The sequence below is a fragment of the Phoxinus phoxinus genome (assembly GCF_949152265.1).
Source record: "Phoxinus phoxinus genome assembly, chromosome: 22".
NCBI lineage: Eukaryota > Metazoa > Chordata > Actinopteri > Cypriniformes > Leuciscidae > Phoxinus > Phoxinus phoxinus.
In genome coordinates, this window is record NC_136897.1 from 26,127,357 (window position 1) to 26,150,793 (window position 23,437).

Consider the following 23,437-nt stretch of genomic DNA (forward strand, 5'->3'; position numbering starts at 1 on the left):
TTCAAACTTTGGCCATTATTAGCATGAGAATCCATCTCTTTAACACTGTAAACAACTCTGAATACATGAAACACCATTGTACCCCCCCTTTAACCACGCCAGATCTCCACCGCTACGTCATTGTTTTCATCTTTTTTTCCCTTTAACGTTACCATTCCAGATTTTTTTTTCTCTCTTGTTGTTGTTTCTTTCTCTTTTTTCTACTTGTTAATTTGTTTGAGGATATGTGATATCTGTCCTGTGAAGCATTATTGTTGTATGCTGAAATCAGTGATTTGATTCATTTGTTTAAAAAAAAAAAAAAAAAACGTTGTATAACATGGTGATACACGTGAATCCAGCCGCATCATCGGCTAGGCTATTTTGTACACGCCCCTCGACCAATCAGACTGTCGTAGGGAAATGCTCCCACCCAATGGGAGTCGAGTAGGCGTGGCTCCGGGCGGCCAAACTCACGTGGGTGAAGTGTTGCATTCCGGAGGAGTAATTGAGGGACACACGAGAAACTGGAGCAAGTGAGAAATAAACATCAAGTAAGTGCTAAGTGTTCGGTTTTTTTACTGCTCTCAAGCGCACGAAAGAGATGTATAGATATAATACTCCTGTGGTGTTCAAGAGAGTTTAATAAGACAAGAAACGCAGCGTTCAAGTCTTCCACTATAATCTTCAACGGTTTCAGGTATATCACAATTATAATTACATTATTAATGAACTATATCATACAGCCATGAGCACTCACTTCTGATACATTAAATATGTATTCTCCTGCTTGTGTTATTTCGTGAAACATCACGTTGGCTTATGCATGTATCCGTGCGCATGCGCACTGCTCATCCGAGTTAAATACTAAATTGTATTACTTCTGTCTCATTTAAAAGCTTATGTTTTTGTGATGCTGCTGGGTATGTGCGAGATGTACGGCTCAGGTAGAGGGTTTTAGCGGAATATCTTTCTCTCTGCAAACTCGTGGCCGTGCATGTGCATGGCGGAGGCGCGCATCATCAGACTCACAAAGTGACATTTAGTATATTGCTTTCGTTACTTGAGTTATGAATGTGGGGACTTTAGAAGATTATTGTTCTTCTGGTGCATCTCAGAGGATGTTTGGATCGCCCAAGAGTGATGGTGAGGAGGACATCAGGGGTCTGTAGTTGCTTTATATCGTAACGTTAAATGATAATGTACATCATCTGCATGAGCGTTTTATTTAAGAGTAACTTAACAGTTTTATGAATCAGCCAACAAAGTATTGTTGTTCATCAGTGAACATTTGATGTTTATTGTGAATATACTATATCAGCCTGAGGTGCAATAAGATTTATGATAAGATTGAATCAATCAGGGTTTTACAGTCATGGAAATGTGCAATCAACTGTTATGGATTATGGATGTCTATAATTAGAAAGCAGTGGTGCAGATATAGGCTAATGCAACAAATATTGTGGAATATTTACAGAAATTTCATATTTAGTATTAAAAAAAAGTGATTATTGGCCAATGCTGATCATTTTAGCAGACACAAATCCGTTCCTGCTGGAAATATCAGTTTTGAAATGTAGAGTCTGTGAAAGTCATAAAAACTCCTCAATGTAGTTTTACTCTGTTCTGAAATATTTCATCAGCTAGATGTTTGTTTATACACGCTTGTGTAGAGAAAAGCTGTACCTTAAACAAGTCTTACATCCTCAGTTGTCCGTTGAGGGTCTGAGACATCTGTACACTAGTTATAATCTTTTAAAGGTGTGTTTAGTTATTTTTTTATGGTAAAATACTAGTAAAAGTAGTGTCCAATCTTAGAAATATATAAGCTGTTCGTAGGTTGATTTCACTTGGAAAAAAACCCTCCTCTGTAAGTAGTTTTAGCATCTCAAACAGCCCAATATATACAACACTGACAGATCTGGGTAACCTGTTCAAAAACATGTCTCTGTTTTTTCAAGTGTTGCAGAAATGACACACTTCAGCTTTAAATCTACTAATCTGTCTATGTGTCTGTCTACTCCTTTTTGAGGTAAAGAGAGTAATGAGTTTTACAGCTCCAAAAACATTTATTAAACAGTGCAACGTTTCGACCGTCAGGTCTTCATCAGACACAACACCCTTTATGGAGTTAGATGCAACTCTTTATAAGCACAGGTGATATAACACAATAATTAGAAACACACTCAAAATCATGTGACAAATGATTAGACACGCACAGAAACGTGGGGGGAAAAAATCAACGAATCAATTTTCCAGTGTTATTTGCCATACAGTTGATTCACCAGGACTCTACGAGGACACTTATCGGTTATTGTGTGAAAAAGTAGTAAAGTCAATAACTCATAAGCGCTTTATGGTTGACTGACACTATCCATAAAGATGGTCACCTGTTGCAAAAGATCCATTACCACTTCTTTACCGTAAAGACATGAGATATAAGAAAGCACTGTGCGTAAATGTAAACGACAAAGAAACGTGTTTGTATACGTGTCCAGTATTACATAATCATATGTGATCATGTGCATATTTACTAAAAGCACCGACTGCTGCCCAGTGTCATGTTTTTACCTTGTTCTAAATCTCCCAAATAGCATATTTTAAACAGTTTATCATAGACACATTTCAGCAATTCACTGTCATTGAGGGCCTTTTTTACTTGGCCTTTAAAAAAAAAAAAAAACATGGGTCAGACTGATCTCCACTTGTTTTATTTTTTTAATGTATTTTTTAAACCCTGACCTAGTTGTACTCTGACACAGCCTATTCTGAGCATGACTGCGTCAGAGTCACTAAACAGCAGGAGTCATTACGCAGACAGGTCGTGACTTTACAACACAGAAAGAGACGTCAGAACCGTGTGCCGTCACTAAAATAAACCGGTGTAGAAATGAGTTTGAAACTATTTTAACTCCGAGATAAATCCAATTATGAAGAAGCGGCGAGTGATGCCTTCATCAATAATCTTCGTTTCATTGACAAGCAGACCAGAGTTACAAATATGCCGGCAACTAAATTTGCTGTAAATGTTCTGGCCTGGCATTTACTGTTGTTCGCTAAATCAGAACTAAGAGCAAGCTACTAAACCCAAGTATTAAAGGCTGGTGCATACTTATAAGTAATCAGACTTAAAGACTTAATACAGATATAGCAACACTCTGGCAACCACCTATATGGTAACCGCATCAAGCTGAGGTGTTTTGCATGAGCTGACACCACTCACATTTATGTATGAAATATAAAAATGTAAAGATTTCTGTGAGGCACCTTCCAATTGAAGTATAACGTGTTTATTGTCGGACTAACCCTAACTGCTAGGACCGAGTGTGTAAGCGATACAGTACGCACACATAACAGTCCTGCATATAGTCAGACAGTTGTGTAATATGCGTTCTGAATGGTCCAGTCTGTGGATGACACCGGCCGGCTGTTGTGAAAGCTGATATGACACCCGGCCATCTTGTGCTGCATGTGCAAAAACAACATTTCGTTTTCATAACACGAAAGCGCCAAGTTTATCAGTTTATGAGACGTAATGTGGTGAAATCAAGTTATTTTCTTGCTTATTTTGTCCTAGACTGTGTAGGCAGAGACAGAATGAACCTCCCGCGTTATACATGCAGAGCTCTGAAAAGCACGTGTCATGTTGACGTGCCATGGCCAAATTATATCCTAAATATATGTTGTAAACCGCACGGATCAAAAAAAAGAGCTTAAAATATATTACAAAATCTAAATTACAAAATTTCCAATCTTATAATGCGTTTTGGGTATATCTAAAGTGTATTTTTTTGTACATATTTTGGACAATGTAAATATTTTTTTTCAATATAGGAAATATATTTATGTAAATGCATGTATACACACACACTTATATTTTTTTATTCTTTATATAATTGTACCAGGTTATTACCAAAGTACTTTTTCATGGGTTTGATATTTATCTGTGTTTCTCTTGCAGTTCATTCAATGGAAGACTACATAACCACCAATTATCCGAGTGAAACGTTGTCATCATCGTCATGGATTTCTCTATAGACCGTCATTGTTGATGTGGACAAAAGCAGCGGAGCATCTCGACTCTGGATCCGAGCTTCAGTAGAGGTGTGCAGCGGTCGGAGGAGAACTTACAGCCGGGGATGCCGGGAGGAGGCGGCTTTCCCGATGGAGAAGAGGAGAGCCATTCTCCAGGCTCCTGCGTGCGTACGGGGCCGGCGGACCGAGCCGGCAGCGGGCAGGACCCTGGGGCCAGCGGAGGGGAGAGCTCTCCGGGGTGTGAGGAGAGCGGAGGAGAGCACACACACGAGGATGTGGACATGAACAGTGGTCATGAGTCCAGCAGCGGGAACGACAGCCTCGCTGGATCACGGCATCATCGTTCCTCGGCCAATTGCAGCCCTGGAAGCACCACGGGGTCAGGAAGCACTAAGAGGTACAACAATCACTTATACAGAGGGTTAAGGCGGACATACACTGTGTGATTTCAGCAAGGTACATACTCGCACTGAAACGGGTAGATTGCATGCGATGTAATGCCAAAGCTCAGGATTTATGTGCTCACTATATGTGTGAATCAGTGCGATATCGACGATATCATGTATCCAGAGTGAGATATTGTCAAAACAAGCATCAGCTATCAATATCAAGATGATTTAGCATTTCCAATGTATGTATTAAATTATTGTTAGTATTATTGTATTATTAGGGAAGGCCTAGGCTACTTTTATTATTAAATTGATAGACTATTATAATTAATTTGCCACACAATAATTTCATAGCGCATCACCGCATAACCAACGTGCTGTGAGGATAATAAAATATTACATAGAAGCTTACTCCTCACTTACAATGAATTATAGGCATATAATTAATTATTAACAGTCTATAATATGTCCGATCACTGCAATAATTAGTCATCAATGAAAATTAAAAACATTTATTTCAAATGCATTGTTTAACAATTTAATAAAAGAGGCACGGTGTAGATCACAGATGGCTTAAGACGATGGTAATGGTTAATCCATTATTTTTGCAACACGAACTAGAGGTAAGCAACAGTAATTTGTAGATAGTTTGAGCTACAGAACTTAAAGATCTCCCTCTTTTTTTTTTGCTGCAGATGAAATGGTTAAACTTTTGTTTTTGCGCAGGCGCAGTGAGAGAAAAAACACTGAGTTTAGGGCAATCGGTTCCTATCTCTGCTTCAACTGTGCGATATAGTCACGAGGAGCGACCTAAATTTCTAACATGCCAGAAATTCATCCGATTGCCGGTCGGAAGAGGTTAGTCGCCTCTCGTTTCTCCCTGTACACTGCACGACAAACGACGCACGACAAAGCTGAAAATCGCCCCGACCCGAAAAAGAATCGTACAAGTGAGAATTCGGCTCAAAATCGCACAGTGTATGCCCGCCTTTAGTGACTAGAACAACACCTAACCATGAGTATTAAACTGTTCAAGTCCATTTGAGGAGGTATAACATGTATAGGTTAAGTCCTGTCCTATCATGTCCCAACATTACTGTTTTTCTCTTTCTCTTTGTGTCTTCAGCTCAAAGTCTGCCGCTGTGTCCTCATCCTCCAGCTTCCACAGCTCTCGTCACACAGAGTCCAGCAGGTAAATGACCACAACCACAGGTTTACACTCATTTACTGTACAGTAACACAACTCGGCTTATGCTTCAATAGCAAACTTCAATGGTATTTGTATTTGCAGATATGCATTAATATCAAGGATCATACAGTGGACTTGGTCACACTTAAAAATGTCTGCATGCAATAGATAAAGATAAAGTGCTCTTGTTATTTATTGTAAAGAAAGATGCACAAGAACGCATTTTCTCACTGCAATACATCAGACAAAAAGAAGCTTGTTTGGTTTAAAAGAATGAAAAAAGCTAGTGTTGACATCAAATTTTAATGTTACAAAATTTTGTCTTTAAAATTCCCTCCAGCTTTCAGATAATTTCTATACCCATATAGTTATTATAATTATGGAAGTCGATTCCTGCCACATAAGAAAACCAAATCATGCTTTGTTAATTACGAGATAAAAATAATAATTTAAACTTTCTGTCAATTTATGATAATTATGTCTTCGTTATCATTTACATTTTTAAAAGTCATAATTGTGACACAAAATTAACTTCATGACCAAAATACACTTTATATTATATTACAGTTTATATCATAACAATTTCAACTTTTTGCTATGATTATCACTTTTTATCTCATAATTACAATCTATGAAAAGTTCAACATTTTATCTCAAAATTATAACTTGGTAAGTCAGAATTTATATTTATTTTTATTTTTTTCTTATGTGGTGGAAATGGAATATGTGATAATTTGCATTTGTCCAAAAAGCCGCTGATGTAATGAAGTGTGTGTGCAGTGAGCAGACGGAGCACGGGCGAGGGCAGACACACAGAGAGATGATGCAGACGGTGCAGGAGATGAAGAAGCGTCTGCCGTCTGAGAAGAGGATGCGCAGTAAAGCCAGCACTGTGGAGGCACTGAACTACGCGCTGAACTGTGTCAAACAAGTGCAAGGTAAACACACACACACACACACCTTTGTTTTGATGAGTGACTCCAAGCATAAAGCCACTAAGCAACTGCTGTTACTGTATAACACACATTCAGCTCCGCGTCTGTGATTATGTAACGCTGCTAAATCTGTCCACGTTCTTCAGCACTTTCCCCTGTGCTGGGTTTATTTAATGTGTGTTACAGTATAACGGCGGTGTTGAGATGATGTGGATGGTTTCTGCGTGAGCTCATCGTGTGCGTCATGTGGTTAAGTAATGCTTGAAACTCAACACGCTAGAATGCAGCTGCCATGTATTTCCTCTCCTTTGAGGAATAGATCCTCATAGTAGCAACCGAATCAAAACAGACGCTGTGGTTCGGTGAGGGCAAACATTATGATTTCATTTAGTTAATAATGTAGCTTACATTGAAGCGCAGCAGATGATCTGATGACACTGTCGCTGGATATCCAGTCACCAAAACACACTTTCAACTGATTCATTCATGTCTTGAATTTTAAGAGCTCTCATTTGTTGTCAGTAGCTTCCTAATGTCATGTGTGGTGGTGCAAACACCTGGTTTTCTGATATGCATGAGGGAAGTCTTTATCCTGTTATCGCTTGGAAAAATGCCACTCTTTAATGTTACTTGTGCAAGGAAATCTTTCTGCCACATCACCACTAAGTGATTGTGTCACGGATTAGGTGGCTGCAAGCAAGCGCACAACAAAGGAGAGACTATAGGAGACTTTAATCCAATACTTAAAAACAAGAAAACATACAATCACATATCACAGAGAACTGGAATAATGCAAGACAAGGAGCAGACTGACACTGAGAGCTTAAAAACACAGCAAACAAGAGGAACTGACGAGACTAATGAATTAGACGCACCTGAACTGAAACTGAGGATCACAGAACCAATGAACACACTGACTGCAAAACACAACACTTTAAATACAGGCATGAATAAAAACAAACATGTATACGAGTAAAAAGTGACAGATTTCTACTACTGTAAAAACAAAAACGCAATATATCTCATTAAAACTCAACATCCATGGTTACCTGTACAAAAAATACACTACACTTGAAAATGTTTCCATAAATTTGCAGCAAGATCATATTCTCATTTACCAAAGTGTTTTGGCAAGTTTGCAGTAAAGACATAGGTTTGCAAGGGTAATATAGAGTTTATTAAGTAACAATAACATAGTATATTTTGGTGGAAACAACGATAGTTATAAGTAATAATTTAAGGGATTAAATCATCATGCATTTTGTTTATTTTATTTTATTAATTAAAGCTTTCTTCAGTGCATGTATAGATTTCTGCTCATTTCTGTTTGCTTTCACTTATCGCAGAATTAAATGTCTGTAATCAGTCTATGATGTAATGCTATGTGAACTTTCCCAGTTGTACGTCTGTGGTGTTGTAATCTCTCTCGTGGCCATCTGCTCCGTTGTTTCAGCCAAACACTGATTAACTTTACTGCGACTCTCATGCGCCGCTCATTTGACATTCCCTCTGCCGCCCCCTGCAGCAAACAGCGAGTACTACAACTTACTGATGAGCAGGGGTCTGGAGGAGAGACGGGACGCTACCGTGTGCACTCTGGAGGAGCTGGAGGGAATCACGTCAGAACACACACTGAAAAACACGGTACGTCCCTGCTGCGCTTCCTCTGACACACTCAGTCACACTGAAACAGAAGTTGCGATAATGGTTTCTTCCCTATTGTTACATATATCCGAGTGAAACGGCTTCTTGAACAAGGAATAATGTAGGGTGGAGCTTGATTTAGTTCATTGGATGGTTGTGGTTTGCTATTGGTGGATCTGATGTGAGTGACAGGTTGCCCTGCCCTCATCATCAGAGAAGAGATGGGAAGTTATTTTGATTCAAGATTACAAGGACACATGAATTTAAAAAATGCACGGATAAATAATTTAAAATCATACCGCAATATTCTACAAAAAAAACAAGAATTGACTATCATGATTTCATGGTGACTTTAAGGCTACAGGCAAAAACATAATTTTTCAATGCACAGCTCAATTTTAAGATTTTCCACTATTTGGCTGTTCATAACATGTAGTTTCAGATTAGTGGAGAGAAAACATCCTAAATGCACTTTATCTATTTGCATCTGTATATTTAATTTACAGTACATATAGGGAAAGGCCGTTTTCTCAAAATAATTTTGTCATAAGTCATAAATCTCCACTTCCGCAGCTTTACATACACCAGATTTGACAGTTTTATTCTTATCTATATTCTGAAAGAATTTACAAAGGGTTTGTTCATTTATCGTTTGCCTGATTTTAAACCATTTATTACTTTTTTTCAGATTTTTGGCATGTTTATAATCTCTGTGTGACAACTTTGACTAATATTTCTGTATACAAAATGAAAAGATTTTTGAACCTGGTTTCATCCAATGTTCAGATTTCAGTTCTGAAAATGTATGCAAACGAGTGCATATTTGATTAGATAATGCCTCATTTACATATTTAAATGTGTGTTCACTGAGTTCACGAGCAGTTCTCTGGTGTTCTCAGGACATGTTTGTGGTGGTCTTCTCTCTGGCCTCGGGGAAGGTGGTTTACGCGTCTGAACAGGCCTCCAGCGTGCTTCACTGCAAGAGGAAGTTTCTGGAATCTGCCAAGTTCGTGGACCTACTGTACCATCAGGACGTCAATGTGTTTTATTCGCACACGGCGCAGCCGCGACTGCCGCACTGGAATGTGGGAACGGACAACGGTGAGTCGCTCATCATGATGGCACACTTCCAGTTTAAAGGGATAGTTTGCTCAAAAATGAACATTCTGTCATTATTTACTCGCCTTTAGTCGTTCCAAACCTGTATGAGTTTCTTTCTTCAGTTGAACACAAAAGAAGATATTTTAAAGAACAGATGATGAGTCCAATTGACTTCCATTGTATAGGACTCATCATCTGTTCTTTAAAATAAATTATTTTGTGTTCAACTGAAGAAAGAAACTCATACAGGTTTGGAACGACTAGAGGGTGATTAAAGGATGACCGAATTAAAATGTTTGGGTCAACTATCCCTTTAAAGGGTTAGTTCACCCAAGAATGTAAATTATGTCAGTAATTACTCACCCTCTAGTTCGGGACACTAATGAAGATATTGTTGATTAAATCTGAGAGTTGTCTCACTCCTCCATAGGCTTCTAGTGTAATTGAAACTTGCCGGCAGAAAGTTAGTAAAGACGATGTTTAAAATAGTCCAAGTGACTACAGTGGCTCAACCGTAAGTTTATAAAGCGACGAGAATACTTTTTGTGTGCAAAAAAACAAACAAGACGACATAACGACTTTATTCAACTCTTCATTTTCTTCTGTGTGGGCCTGGACTTAATTCAAGCAGAAGGCTCTTTTATGAAGTTACTTACATTTACATTTATGCATTTGGCAGACGCTTTTATCCAAAGCGACTTGCATTGCATTCAAGATACACATTTACATTCTTATCAGTTCTTGCTTTCCCTGGGAATCGAACCCATGACCTTGGTGTTGCTAGCGCCAACGCTCTACTGTTTGAACTACAGGAAAGCCAGACATTTAAGGACATATTTAATGAGATTATGCTCATAGGTTTTGGATTTTTTTATAATATGTTCATTTAAAATCTTGTATAATGACATGCTGTTTTTGTTTGTTTTGTTTTTATTGTATTTATATGATATTTGTATTTTTGTAATTGAATTTTTGCCATGAAAATAGCTTTGAATGCTGACATGGCATTAAATAAAATAATCTGAATCTGTGTGGGCCTCTGAGTGAGTTCACGTCGTGTAACAGCGCAGCGCTTCTGGGTTGTACGTCAGAACGGAGGCTCACTATTGGCCGACGCTGGTCATGTGTGTGTTGCGTGAGATGCTGGGCTGATGTACAACCCAGAAGCGCTGCGCTGTTACACTACGTGAACTCACTCAGACGCCCACAACTTATAAACTTAAGGTTGAGCCACTGTAGTCACTTGGACTATTTTAAACATTGTCTTACTAACTTTCTGGGCCGCAAAGTTTCAATTACAATAGAAGCCTATGAAGGAGTGAGACAGCTCTCAGATTTAATCAAAAATATCTTAATTTGTGTTCTGAAAATGAATGAAAGTCTTACGGGGTTGAAGCAACTCGAGGGAGAGTAATTACTGACAGTATTGTCATTTTTGGGTAAACTATCCCTTTAAAGCTGGTTGTTTTAATCATACAAACAGCTTTGATGAATTCAGCTCATAATAATATGATTGTTTTGATGCTCTCCATAGCAGCGGTTCTGTTTGAATGTGCCCAGGTCAAGCCCTTCTTCTGTCGATTCAGGTCAGTCTTCCACCTTATCAGACGAAAGTTATTTATGACTTTATTCCTGCTTCCTGATGACTTTTTAATTGCGCCTTATGCAACATTATTACTCATTCTCATCTGATATGTCTGATTATGTCAAGTCTTGTTTAGTTATACGATACGGATTGTTTCAAAGCAGCTTCATTGTAATAAACAAGAAAATTACAGTATTAATGTTGCATAGTTCTTCAATTATGGAACGAATACAGTTTCAGTTGTAAAGCAGCTCTTATAAAGACAATAGTGTCATTATTCAGCTCAATTTAGTTCAGTGTTGATTCAGTTCAGTTCAATAACATAAACTCAACGTTGCAGAGATTATTAATTATGAAATTAATTCAATTCAGCTATAAAGTCGCTCTACAGAAGACAATAGTTCTGATCCAGTATTGTCAGTGCAGTGAAATTGGTAATATTACTGAATAGTAAGTGTCTTTAAATACGTGTGTGTGTGTGTGTGTGTGTGCCATCAGAGGAGGGAAAGACCGAGATGGAGAAATGCGTTATTGTCCTTTCCGGATCACTCCGTACCTGCTGAAGGTTCAGGGATTGAGTGGAGAAGAAGAGCCGTGCTGTCTGTCCCTCGCTGAACGCATCATCTCAGGATATGAGGGTACGAGCCTTTGACCTTTCACCTCAGCACATTCTCAAACCGTTGTTGGTTGTGACATGACCTCAATATGTTGCCAGTTTAGTTGTGATCTAATAATCATTATGTGGGTTTGTTTGCTTGTTTGTCTTCAGCCCCTCGCATCCCCATGGACAAGCGCATATTCAGCACAACTCATTCTCCAGGCTGTGTCTTTTTAGAAGTGGATGACCGGTGAGATTAAATTGTACCTTTAATCAAAATACCATAGCAGCTTTGGTGAATGGTTATGTGTTCAAATAATAATTATATTAATAATAATAATCTGTGCAAACATATTATTTTATTATAATAATTATAATTATATATAATATAATATGCTGTGTAATATTATTTTAAATATGTTGCATAGAGTAAAGCTGAGCAGGTTATTATTATTATTAATTGAAAAAATATGCTGTGTGAAGTAAAGCTGGGCAACTTATTAGTAGTAGTAATGTATCATTTTCTTTGTTGTAACTTTTTCTTGGCAGATGCTTTAAGTTAATCATTTAACAATAATAATTTAGGCTCTAATCAATATTTCTATTCATGTATTTGTTTATTTGGTATGTAGTGGTAAATTTTCCATCTTCTTATATGGCTGTTTACCAAATAAACAAATAATGCAGAGTCAGCAGCTTCTCATTAAGGATGTTTTGCAGCGATGATCAGGTGGTGTGTTAGCTCTTATATAACAGCATGACTGTGAAGCAGCTCCAGCTTTGTTGACCACATTAGTTCAATATCTTGTTACTCTGTGCTGGAATCAAAAGTATTTTTTGTACAAATAATGAAGGCTTGGACTGTTTTCAACATGAGGCTTGAAATAATGCAATTTCTTGTTGTAAATGTGTTCCTGTGAAATGAATCCTTGTTCATTAGTTGTGTGTGTATGTGTGTGTGTGTGTGTGTGCGCAGTGCGGTGCCTTTGCTCGGTTACCTCCCTCAGGACCTGATCGGTTCCTCTGTACTGACCGTCCTACATCCAGACGATCGGCAGCTCATGCTGGCCATGCATCGCAAAAGTACGTCCATTATGACTTTTTTACATTTTAAAGGCTTTATTAGTCTGGTCAAGTCACCTTTATTTATATTGCGCCTTATACAATACAGATCATTTCAAAGCAGGAAAAGGATGCATTTCGGCTGTTATTGCGCTGAAGTCAGTTCAGTGTTGATTCAGTTCCGTTGTTATGATCATCAATTATTGAATTAGTTCAGTTCATCTATAAAGCAGATCTGCAAGAAATGATGTCATCGTTCAGTTCTTATACAACAGCGTCAGTACAGTCAGATGTTGAATATTAAGTGTCCTCAACTAAGCAAGCCAGAGGCGACAGTGGCAAGGAACCCAAACTCCGTCAGGTGACAGAATGGAGAAATAAAACCTTGGGAGAAAGCAGGCGAACGAACACGGTGTCATTATGACTCAGGCTGCATCACAAGTCAGAATTCAGATCAGAATCCGTAGCATTCAAATATTCATCCAGTTCCTTTTGCTTGAAGATCGATTCATCACGCCGGTACGGAGCCGAGGCTGGTCATAGGGTCTGTGTGGAGGACCGGTCTGGTTCTTGTGGTCTCTGCTGAGGATCGTATCGATGAGGCCTTCACAGGGGATTGTCTAGTAGACACGGTCTCTGCTGACTTTCAGGGCTGCGTTTTGGTCGTGTCTAGGACTAGGTGCAGGTCCAGCATCTGATCTGGATATGGACCGGATCCGGCTGACTACGGTAACCTCGGGATGAGGATGAGACCGACAGACTAATATTAGTGTAGATGCCATGCTTCTTATAGGAAGTGCTCCTGGTTTATGCCGCCTAACAATCATTTAACGGATTTGATTAATAAAAATTGTTAATGTGTATGCTAGGTTAAAGAGAAGTGATTTTAATCTAGATCTAAACTGACAGTGTGTGTCTGCTTCCCGAACGAGGCTGGGAAGACTTTTCCAGAGTTTAGGTGCTAAATAGGAAAAGGGAAAAGTTGATTTTGATATTCTAGGTTTATCAACTGGCCAGAATTTTGAGATCGCAATAGACGTAAAGGACTATAGTGCGTTAAGAGCTCGCTCAAGTACTGAGGAGATGAACCATTTAGTGCTTATAGCAAGATTTGAATCTTGTATATGATCTTAATAAAAAATTGTCATGATCCCCACAGTTCTGAAGTACGCAGGCCAGCCTCCGTTTGAACACTCGCCCATCCGGTTCCGGTGTCAGAGCGGTGACTACGTGACCCTGGACTCCAGCTGGTCCAGCTTCATCAACCCCTGGAGCCGCAAGGTGGCCTTCATCATCGGCAGACACAAAGTTCGCACGTAAGCGCCGGCTCATGAACGTGTCAGTTGTTTCTGTATTCTCACCATTCGCACATACTCCATCACTTGCTTACGTGCGTCTTCTCTGTAGTGGACCTCTGAATGAAGATGTTTTTGCCGCACGGAGTAACGTCGAGCAGCCAATCATGTGTGAGGACGTGAAAGAGCTGCAAGCCATGATCCACAAGCTCTTCCAGCAGGTGAGAGATCACTAAATCCACAAGAGACACAGACTACCTTTTTACAGCCCAAAATGCTCCATTTATTTGATCAGAAATATTAATATACTGTGTTTTCTATTTTAATATATTATAAAATGTCATTTATTACTGTGATGTAAAGCTGATTGCATCACAGGAATAAATTACACATTGCACGTTTCTGATTATTATCAATGTTGAAAACGGTTTCATATTTTTGTGGAAACCATGATAAAAAAAATGTAGGAATCTTTGATAAATAGAAAGTTCAAGAGAACAGCATTTATTTGAAACAGAAATCTTTTCTAATAATATAAATGTCTTTACTGTCACTTTTGATCAATTTATTGCATCTACTAAATACGTTTTTTGTTTTGTTTTTTCTAAAGAAAATCTCACTGGCCCCAAACTTTGCATGTGTCACTTTGTATGAGGAACAGACACAAAGGACATGAAAACTGTTCAAATAATCTAACTAAAGCCTAATATCGGTAGTCTGTTACTGTCAAATCAGTTATAGGAAAGCATTCTTGAAAAAATAATGCTCTTTCATTAGACAAAAATGACTGCAAACGCGATCTAAACTATAATAATAGTCATAAGAAATTGCCCACAATAAGGTCTTGATCAGCTAATATCTGTGCATGCCTACTTGCCTTCATATCAGGGTTATTATTGTTTACTAAATCTATTAAAAACATTTTTGTTAATTGAAATAAAGCTGAAATAAAATATAAAAAACAAACTAAACCGAAATGTTGCCTTGGCAATTAAATAAGTAAAAAAATTAACTTAATACTATTTAGGTTAAAAAAAAGAAAAAGATCAGCTTTAGTTTGTTTAAAAAGATCAAAAGCTAATAAAATGTCAAATGCACAAATAAAAAATGACTTCAAATTAAAATGAAAACTGAAATAAAATAAAAGTGAATAAATAAATCGATTCTGCTTCATATGTGGCATGCCTACAGTTGTAAAGCACATAAGCTGCTGGTTTGTTTGAATCACATCTGTCTTTCTCTCAGCCTGTTCATAATAATGGATCGAGTGGCTATGGCAGTCTGGGTAGTAACGGCTCTCACGAGCACTACATCAGTGTGGCGTCGTCCAGCGACAGTAACGGGAACCTCTGGGAGGACTCGCACAGAGAGCCAGTACGTCTGAAAGCGCATGAAATATTGACACATCAGCGTTGGTTTGGCAGGACTTTACGACGGATCTTTTGTCTTGTAGATGACATTGCAGCAGTTTTGTACGGATGTCAATCAAGTGAAAAACTGGGGCCAGCAGGCGTACCGCGACTCCCGCAGGAAGCTCACACCTTTAGGACCAACGACTGCAGGTCTGGACCCTATCTTTCTTTTCTACATCGGTCCTCAATCTCCTCTGTTTGTTTGAGCATAAGTAGAAGCACTTTATGGATGAAAACCAAAATATACCACATGCAGCCACTTGATCAGAAAGCATATGGTGAATTAATAAATGTAATTTCATTTTAAGTCTGATTTAAAAGCACAAGATATAAACCCAAAACCCACACGTAGTGGTATTTGAATTGTTTGATTTGTTCCCATCAGTGGCAGGCGCAGGCTTTCATCCTAACTCCAGTCAGGGTTTGGGAATTAGAAATCATCTGAAGCAGTCTCTACAAGAAGCCCGGAAACATCCACACATCCCATCATATCAGCAGATCAACTGTGTGGACAGCATCATCAGGTGAGGCATACGGGCGCTATGACCAACGCTTCTATCATATCAGATAATATCATAAAATAACTCTTTTATTTATTTATTTTCTGAAAATGTAAAGCACAGCAAAATATTAGTTTCTAATTTGTTGTTTTTCTAAATTGTTAATTTAATTTAAATATGCAATCCATAATGTTGCATATTAGATTAGATTTATTTATTAAAATTGAATAGATTATAAAAATAGCTATTATTTTATTTTAATTGTGTAAAAAATTCATTTTAAATAAAATGTGGTAATATCTATTATTGGATAATCCAAACAATTAAATGTTTCTATAATAATTCATTTAAATATGCAATCCATACGGTTTATATATATATATATATATATATATATATATATATATATATATATAATTTTGTAGTCTTTCAAAATGAAAAATTTTATTTAAAAAACTCCCAATTTAAAGAAAGAAGTTACATTTTAGATCAGTGTAGTGTCTATTATTGGTTAAATTAAATATATATTTTTTAATATACACCCTAAACAGTTAGAAACAACGAAAAAAAAATATTTAATTTAATTTTGATGTAGTCAATTAATGACCCATTAATGTTGGTTTGTGTTTTTCCTTTTCTAGATATCTAGAGAGCTGTGCAACATCAGCTCTGAAACGAAAGAGCGAGTCGTTGTCCATATTTACTTCTTCCTCTTCTTCTATGTCTGAGGAAGATAAACCTGAAGCGGCCGCACATAAAGACAATATGAACACAGATGGTACGAGTCCATTACAACACTTTCTGTGTTCTCCTAAAGCCCTGCACAGTTTCTCACAGTGTTTGTCCTGCAGAAGCGGCTCTCGAGGGCGCTGGTGTTCTGGACAGTCAGGTGTCTGCGGGATCAGTCACGACAGCAGCTGTAGTGGGAGCACCGCTCACTGACCTCACGATCTCCACAGAAGCCATGAGCGTTGTGTCGGTCACGAGTCAGTGCAGCTACAGCAGCACCATAGTGCATGTGCCGCAGCCCGAGTCGGGTGAGTTAACGCTGGCACCACATGCAATCACACAAAAACTGTTACATTTTTAGACACATGACATAGTCCAGTGCTGTGTTCGAAATCGCCCCCTATACCCTCATTCACTATTCATTTAGTCCGGTTAAGGAGTGTATGAAAACAAGTGAGTGAATTCGGACACTGAGTGCACTGCAGATTTTGGATGGTTTGTGCTGCTTCATAATCATTTAAAACGTAGCAAACTGGCAGCTCCAGTAGTAATTAAAATATGTATCTTGAACTCTGTCATGGAAACTAGCATACATAAATCATAATCAAATAAACTAATAATCAATTAAAAAGGAATTTATACCTGTATAATGGCGCTGGACCAGCGATTTGAAAATGGATGGATGATTCGGCTCCGGGCGCCATCTTCTGGTCAGACGCGGGAATTCATTAGACGCACGACTCTCACAGTGCATTATGGGTATTCTCTAGCCGTTGAGCATACATCAGTTGTACACTCGTTATTGCCGTGTATTGTGGGATTGAATGAGTGCACTCAGTAACGTCCACTATGGTTTCGGACACCACTACAAATGGCTGTCCCCTTAATTAGTGCCCTATTTAAGGGTATAGGGTGCGATCTCGTACTTTAGCAGCACCATTGAACTCTGGAAATGTCCTTTCCTTCTCTTCCTCCAGAAGTCACAGCCTTAGAAGATGCTCCAATGGGTAGCGAGCCCACAGACTCCGCCCCCACCCCTGCATGCCCCGCCCCCAGCACCTCCTCAGCAGCTCAGGAGGAGTTACTCCTGGTGGGTCTCACCAAAGAGGTGCTGTCAGCTCACACACAGAATGAGGAGCAGCAATTCGTCGACCGTTTCCAACATCGTATCCTACAGAGTCCCTACAGCTCCTACCTCCAACAGGACAACAGCAGCATGGCCCATTCTCATCACAGAGGTGTGTGTGGAGACGCTTTAAAATAACTATCAAATTTAGTTATTATTTATCTGTATGTTTAAGGAAAAATCCATAAAGTTTTGTGGGTATGACGGATGCTAAAGCAATACAGACCCTGATCCATGTATAACATTTAATGGAGGCAATGTCTGTTTTTATTTATTTATTTATTTGTATTAGATTGGCTTTAGCATCTACAATTGTAAAAGCTTAGTCAGTTGGTCACTTTCAAGTTATCTGTCCAGTTTTTAAATAAGCTATTCTGCACAATATTGGAAATTAATCAGAATCAAGGACTGGAACTAACCGTTTTATAAAGTAGTATAATATTGTGTTGAGATCCAAACAGTCACTATCAAACGAAACATAACTTTCCCATCTGCTCTCAGGTGATGTCGTGCGACCTCCGAACAAACACAAGCGTCCGAAACCAGAGGACTCGTCCGACAGCTACGGCTCCCAGCCGGGCAACTACTGGTCGCTTCCCGGACCCACAGGAGCGCCCCATTCCTCCTGGCCTTCCTCAGAGTCATCTCAGCTCCCGCCATCCAACATCGGCTTTGTGCCGCCCATGGCAGTGCCCATGCAAACCGCCCCTTACTTCACCGTCGGTGCGGATCAGCAGCCCATGGTGGTCCAGCCTGACCAAGGTCTCCAGAACCTCCAGCCCATGCAGCCCATGACTCCCATGATGGTTGTCCTACTTCCTAGCTACCCCATGTACCCCGGCACCAATGGCATGTTCCTCCAGGGGATGCCAGTTGCTGCGCCTGGAGTTGTTCCCCAGACTCCCTTTAATATGGGTGGGTTTGTCCCACCTGGTGCCCACATGGCTCATGGGTCTCCATTGCAGGGACATGTTCCAGGGTCCACCGTCACAGGTGTTGGGATGCCGGCCGGTGCCTCCGCAGAGGTCGACACGGTTCCCACCCCTTGGTTTGGGGAAGACCTTGATGCAGCACAGCCCACAGCGCTCTTCTCCAGCTCGCGCTCCAGCTCACCCATCCAGCTGAACTTACTCCAGGAGGAGCTGACCAAACCCACCGAAGCCCTGAACGGCACCGGCCCTGAGAGTCTGCACCAGCACCACGCCAAACCGGTGAGACCCTAATGAGATCTGGGATGGCGTGGATACTTTTTGGAAGCTGAAATACCCTGTGTAGTGACATGATTTACTCCATCTAAAACTATTTTATAAAGTATTTTGCGAAAACTTTTCTAATTGTTATGCATGTAGTTCTTATGACCTCATGTTATGTTATTATATTATTGTTATTAAAGTATTTAAATATTAAAATATTTTTAAAAAACAATATGCATTTTAAATATTAATATACCTGTAAAAATTAACGTGAAAGTGCCATTAAGAGACATAACAAATTGTTATTTTTAGTAATTGTTATTAAAATAAAGTAATTAAAAACATATTTAAATGCTTGCAAAAATTCATAATTTCATTCATGAAATGTCCCTAAGAGGCCGATTTTTTTTATAAAAAAAAATTATATATATATATATTAATTAAATGCATGATGTATTTAAGTAAAATATATTTAAAATCTATATTTTATATATATTTATCTAATATTGAAATGCTTGTAAAAGGGTTTTAGACCAGTTATCCACGATTATTGCATATCTTTGTTTAGAAGTTTTACTTCAGAAGCTGAGGTGGGAATGAAGTTTAATCGACTGACTCCAGCTGTCTGTTAATCTGCTCACAGGAAGAAGCTCTCAGTGAGTCGGGGAACCAGGACGCCCATTCTTCCTCCAGCGAAATGCTTGACCAATTGCTACAGGAGGACGCCCGCTCGGGAACCGGCTCCAACGCGTCGGGCAGTGGCTCCGGAGAGTCAGGCTCACTGGGCTCCGGATCCGGACTGGGATCTTACGGAACGTCAACCAGCCATACCGGTGCTGTTCAAAATCATATGTCCATGACACTTAATGTTATGTGTTCAAAAACTATTTCACCTCAAAATAGTTTATTTCTGTAGATGGTGTTAAGAGACTTTGGATAAGTCTCCCAGAAGATTATTTAAATGGAAATGGCAAAAATGTATAATTTACCTGCCCTCATTTTGTTCCAGACATGCACTAAAAACAAAAATAGTGTCGTAATAGTGTAAATTTCACAAACAATGGCATGTAACCAGTTGAATGAAACATGACATTTTGAAGTAGATAAACTAAAATAGTCTTTGTTTGAAAAATCACTTTTTAAGTTTGTATGACTATGTAAAAGGCTAAATGTCATTAAACTGAGCCCTGACGTTTCCCGTTTACAGGCAGCAGCAAGTACTTCGCAAGCAACGATTCGTCGGACACGTCCCGAAAGGCGCACAAGTCCCAAGCGAAGGCCCAGGAACAGGAGCGTACGACCCTCAAGAAGCACGTGGACAACCCTCTGTGGAGCACGATCAAGCAGACACCAGAGCCCGTCATGATGACCTATCAGATCAACCCCAGGTAACAGACCCTGAGGAACGTCTTCTCCCCCTGTCCTTCTCTCCCTCTTCCTCTCAATCCCGGGTTCCCGCTCATTCCTCTGAGAAACCTGTGGGAAACGTGTCATTCTCAGCATCTCTTTCCACAGGGGAAAGAGATAGCGCTGCCAGGCTCTCTCGCTGAGGTAGTTCTGATCAAGCTAAATGTCTCATTGCGCCGTCAGCCCTGAGGTAGGTGACTCCTGGTGACGGTACACAATGAGACCCGTGTTTAGCAGCTGGATGAAGTGGATCCTTTTAAAAAGCTCCTGATAATGGAAGGAGGAGAGGGCGAATACGCCAGAAAACGATGTTTTAGCAGTGTTTAGATGTTGAAATCAAAGCGGTGTGCGGTTGAGTGTCATCTAGCAACGTGCTGAGGCAGCCTGAGTGAGTTTGGTTTTGTGTGTGTGGATGTCCATGCAGGGATCAGGACCAGGTTCTGCAAGAAGACCGAGAGAAGCTGCTTCTGATGCAGCCCATGCAGCCCTGGTTCACCCCGGACCAGAAGAAGGAGCTCGCCGAGGTTCATCCCTGGATCCGTCAGCACACCGTCCCACAGGAGATCAACACACAGGTCGAGAACTTCTCATTTCGAACATATGTACCATTCTAGATCTATATATTGGCCATATTCATTCATTTGAGATGACCGAAGAGGGCGTTTCTCTTTTCCTGTTATATAAAAAATGTAAACAATTTAAAATAACTGTTTTCTATCTGAATCTATTTTAAAATGTAGTTTATTTCTGTGATGCAAAGCATCATTATTCCAGTCTTCAGTGTCACATGATCCTTCAGAAATCATTAATGTGACCCTGGACCACAAAACTAGTCACAAGGGTCAATATTTTAAGATATTTTTACATAATCTGAAAGCTGATTAAATAAGCTTTCCATTGATGTATGGTTTGTTAGGATAGGAAAATATTTGGCAGAGATACAACTATTGAAAATCTGGACATTCGCAACAAAATCGCAACATTGAGAAAATCTCCTTTAAAGTTGTGCATTTATTTTGCATAAAAGAAAAATCTTTAATTTTGACCCGTACAATTTATTGTTGGCTATTGCCAAAAATATACCCGTGCGACCCGTTGTTATTTCTCAATTTGATGCATCTTATATACATATCAATATTATATCAACCATCAGCCTGACTCATGTTATTTATCCAGCACTGATGCATGTATTTTTTTTTTTGCATCATCATGATCTCATAGATTTATTTTAAAATCTTTTTTCAGGGCTGTGTGAGTTGCAACACCATGGAATCGGGTGAGAAACTGAATCTTCAGACTGACTCCCCAAACCCTCCTGACAGCTCCTGTCCGCCACAGGACACCAGACCCGCCACAGACACCAGACCCGCCACAGACACCTGAAGCTCTCCGCTGCACAGACGATCCCTGCTGGGACTCCACGACTCCTCTGCTGTCAGCTGGGAATCTTAGGAAGGAAGAGCCGTCCGTGTGCCAGCCTCTCATAATCCCGCCTGAAGACACGGCGCGAGGCGATGTCTCTGAGTGTGCACACTCGCTGGAGATGGACAGATTTCTCTCTGCTGTTCTCCTACAGACAGTCCATGGACCTAAACAACTGTGGATATCAGACTATAATTTGGTAGCGATGTCACAATCACCGTTTTTTTTTTTTTTTTTTTTTTAGGCTGTTGCCCGAATACGTTTTTCGAAATGTTTTTGTTAATGTGTCCTCTACTGAATTTTGCAGGCTGAGGAGGGTTTATGATGAGTTTCTAACCACTTGCGCAGATATAAATGTCCCAGAAAGTCCAGCATCCTTTTCGGTTGCTAAAGAACCGCCAAAAAATATAAAAGCGTCTATGAATGGCAATGAATGATATTCGGACCTGGTTTTACCGTCCAAAGCTTTACTTTACTGCTGCTTATTTTGACCGCTTCATCTCAAACTAGTCTTCTGTTTAGTTGGTCCACGTCGAGCTGAATCGCCACAATTAAGCACACCAGTAATGAGTGGGATGATACTCTGTCCCGATTGAGTTCATCCAATCCAAACGGATGATTTGAATGAGGCCTTAAATGAGTTTTTCTGTCAGTGTTGTTACAACACAGTGTGTTAATTCATTGTCTCTGTTCTCAATTTTAAATAATGTTTTTCCACCATACAGGTGTTTGAAAGATGTCAAGCAATTTCTCTTATTATGGTATAAAACTCTTAAGTTATAGTGTAATGAATGTAATCTGTTGATGGTTGAATACATATATCGGTGCATCAAAAACACACTGGGTCACATTTCTCCCAAAAAAAATACAAATATATATGTATATCTTCTTTTTTTTCTTTTATTATGACAATTTTAGGACCATTATGATTATTGGCATAGTGACATTTATTAAAAAATGCTTACTGGTTGTAATGCAAAAATAGCAATGCAATCTTAATGGTTCTAAAAATGGTCTTAATTATTTGTCATAATGTAGATTTCTGGTGAATTGTGACCTGAATATGTTTCATGAGGTTCACCGGTACATATAAAACTTATCAAATCCATCATAAAGCATCCAGAAAGAGCAACTCATTGCAGCGTACCGTATGGTGTTCACCAAACCTCATTCTTGTCATCTTGTCTGTTTTTATTTATTGCTCTGTTGTGTCAGTGTCAGAGCTGAAGTGTGTCGCTGTGAGTGTTTCTGTGCTGTTTCTAATGTCACAGGCGTAGTTTCTTTATGGTTTGTAGGTTGTTGCAGTAACAGAGATTATTGACCCGTCACTCCGGACCCAATAGGAAACTTCTGATTTGTACAGTTTTGTGATCAAAGATAAATTTTGTACAGTTTTGAAAGAAAACAAATGTAAATATCAGTACAATGTATTTTACGGAAGAAGAAAAAAAGGTGCAAAATACAATGAACTATGTAAAAAGCCATTTTGTCTAAAATTCAGGGAAATATTTTGACACCACATGATAACTATGAATAAAAAAAAACAATGACTTGTATATGATCCTCATATTTCCTCATACTTTTTTATATTGTCACTTTTAAAAGTATTTCACATTTACACGACGACATCCAAAACCTTTTTTCTTAAACATATTTACTTTATTTACATCAAAGCTACAGAGCAGGTATGTACAAATACATTTTCAGCTATTTTTCCTACAAACATACATCTATTTTTTGCAAGTTTAGTGCATCAGGCCCACAAAGTTTGTGCCCGAGTGTTAAAAACGACAGGTAAAGCGGATGAGAACACACAGTTATGCAGGAGCACGTGTG

At 39.1% G+C, this 23,437-nt stretch overlaps 1 protein-coding gene across 5 annotated transcripts; it reads left to right on the forward strand.

Moving 5' to 3' along the window:
* Positions 1–445: 445 nt before the first annotated feature.
* per3 (period circadian clock 3) lies at positions 446–23,019 on the forward strand. Of its 5 annotated transcripts, none has more exons than XM_079597768.1 (23): positions 446–533; positions 3,941–4,411; positions 5,530–5,595; positions 6,373–6,530; positions 8,053–8,171; positions 9,071–9,272; positions 10,807–10,858; positions 11,356–11,495; positions 11,627–11,705; positions 12,432–12,538; positions 13,677–13,833; positions 13,925–14,033; positions 15,058–15,186; positions 15,266–15,374; positions 15,610–15,748; positions 16,366–16,502; positions 16,576–16,761; positions 17,431–17,691; positions 18,081–18,790; positions 19,416–19,605; positions 19,980–20,160; positions 20,604–20,754; positions 21,425–23,019. In XM_079597768.1, exons 2-23 carry the CDS (start codon positions 4,119–4,121, stop codon positions 21,560–21,562), a joined length of 3,813 nt encoding a protein of 1,270 aa, XP_079453894.1. In that variant the 5' UTR covers positions 446–533; positions 3,941–4,118; the 3' UTR covers positions 21,563–23,019. The 5 variants fall into 5 exon arrangements, with proteins under 5 accessions (XP_079453894.1, XP_079453896.1, XP_079453898.1 ...); XM_079597770.1 differs by having other exon boundaries at positions 10,810–10,858; XM_079597771.1 differs by having other exon boundaries at positions 486–679; positions 10,810–10,858.
* The last annotated feature ends 418 nt before the right edge of the window (positions 23,020–23,437 follow it).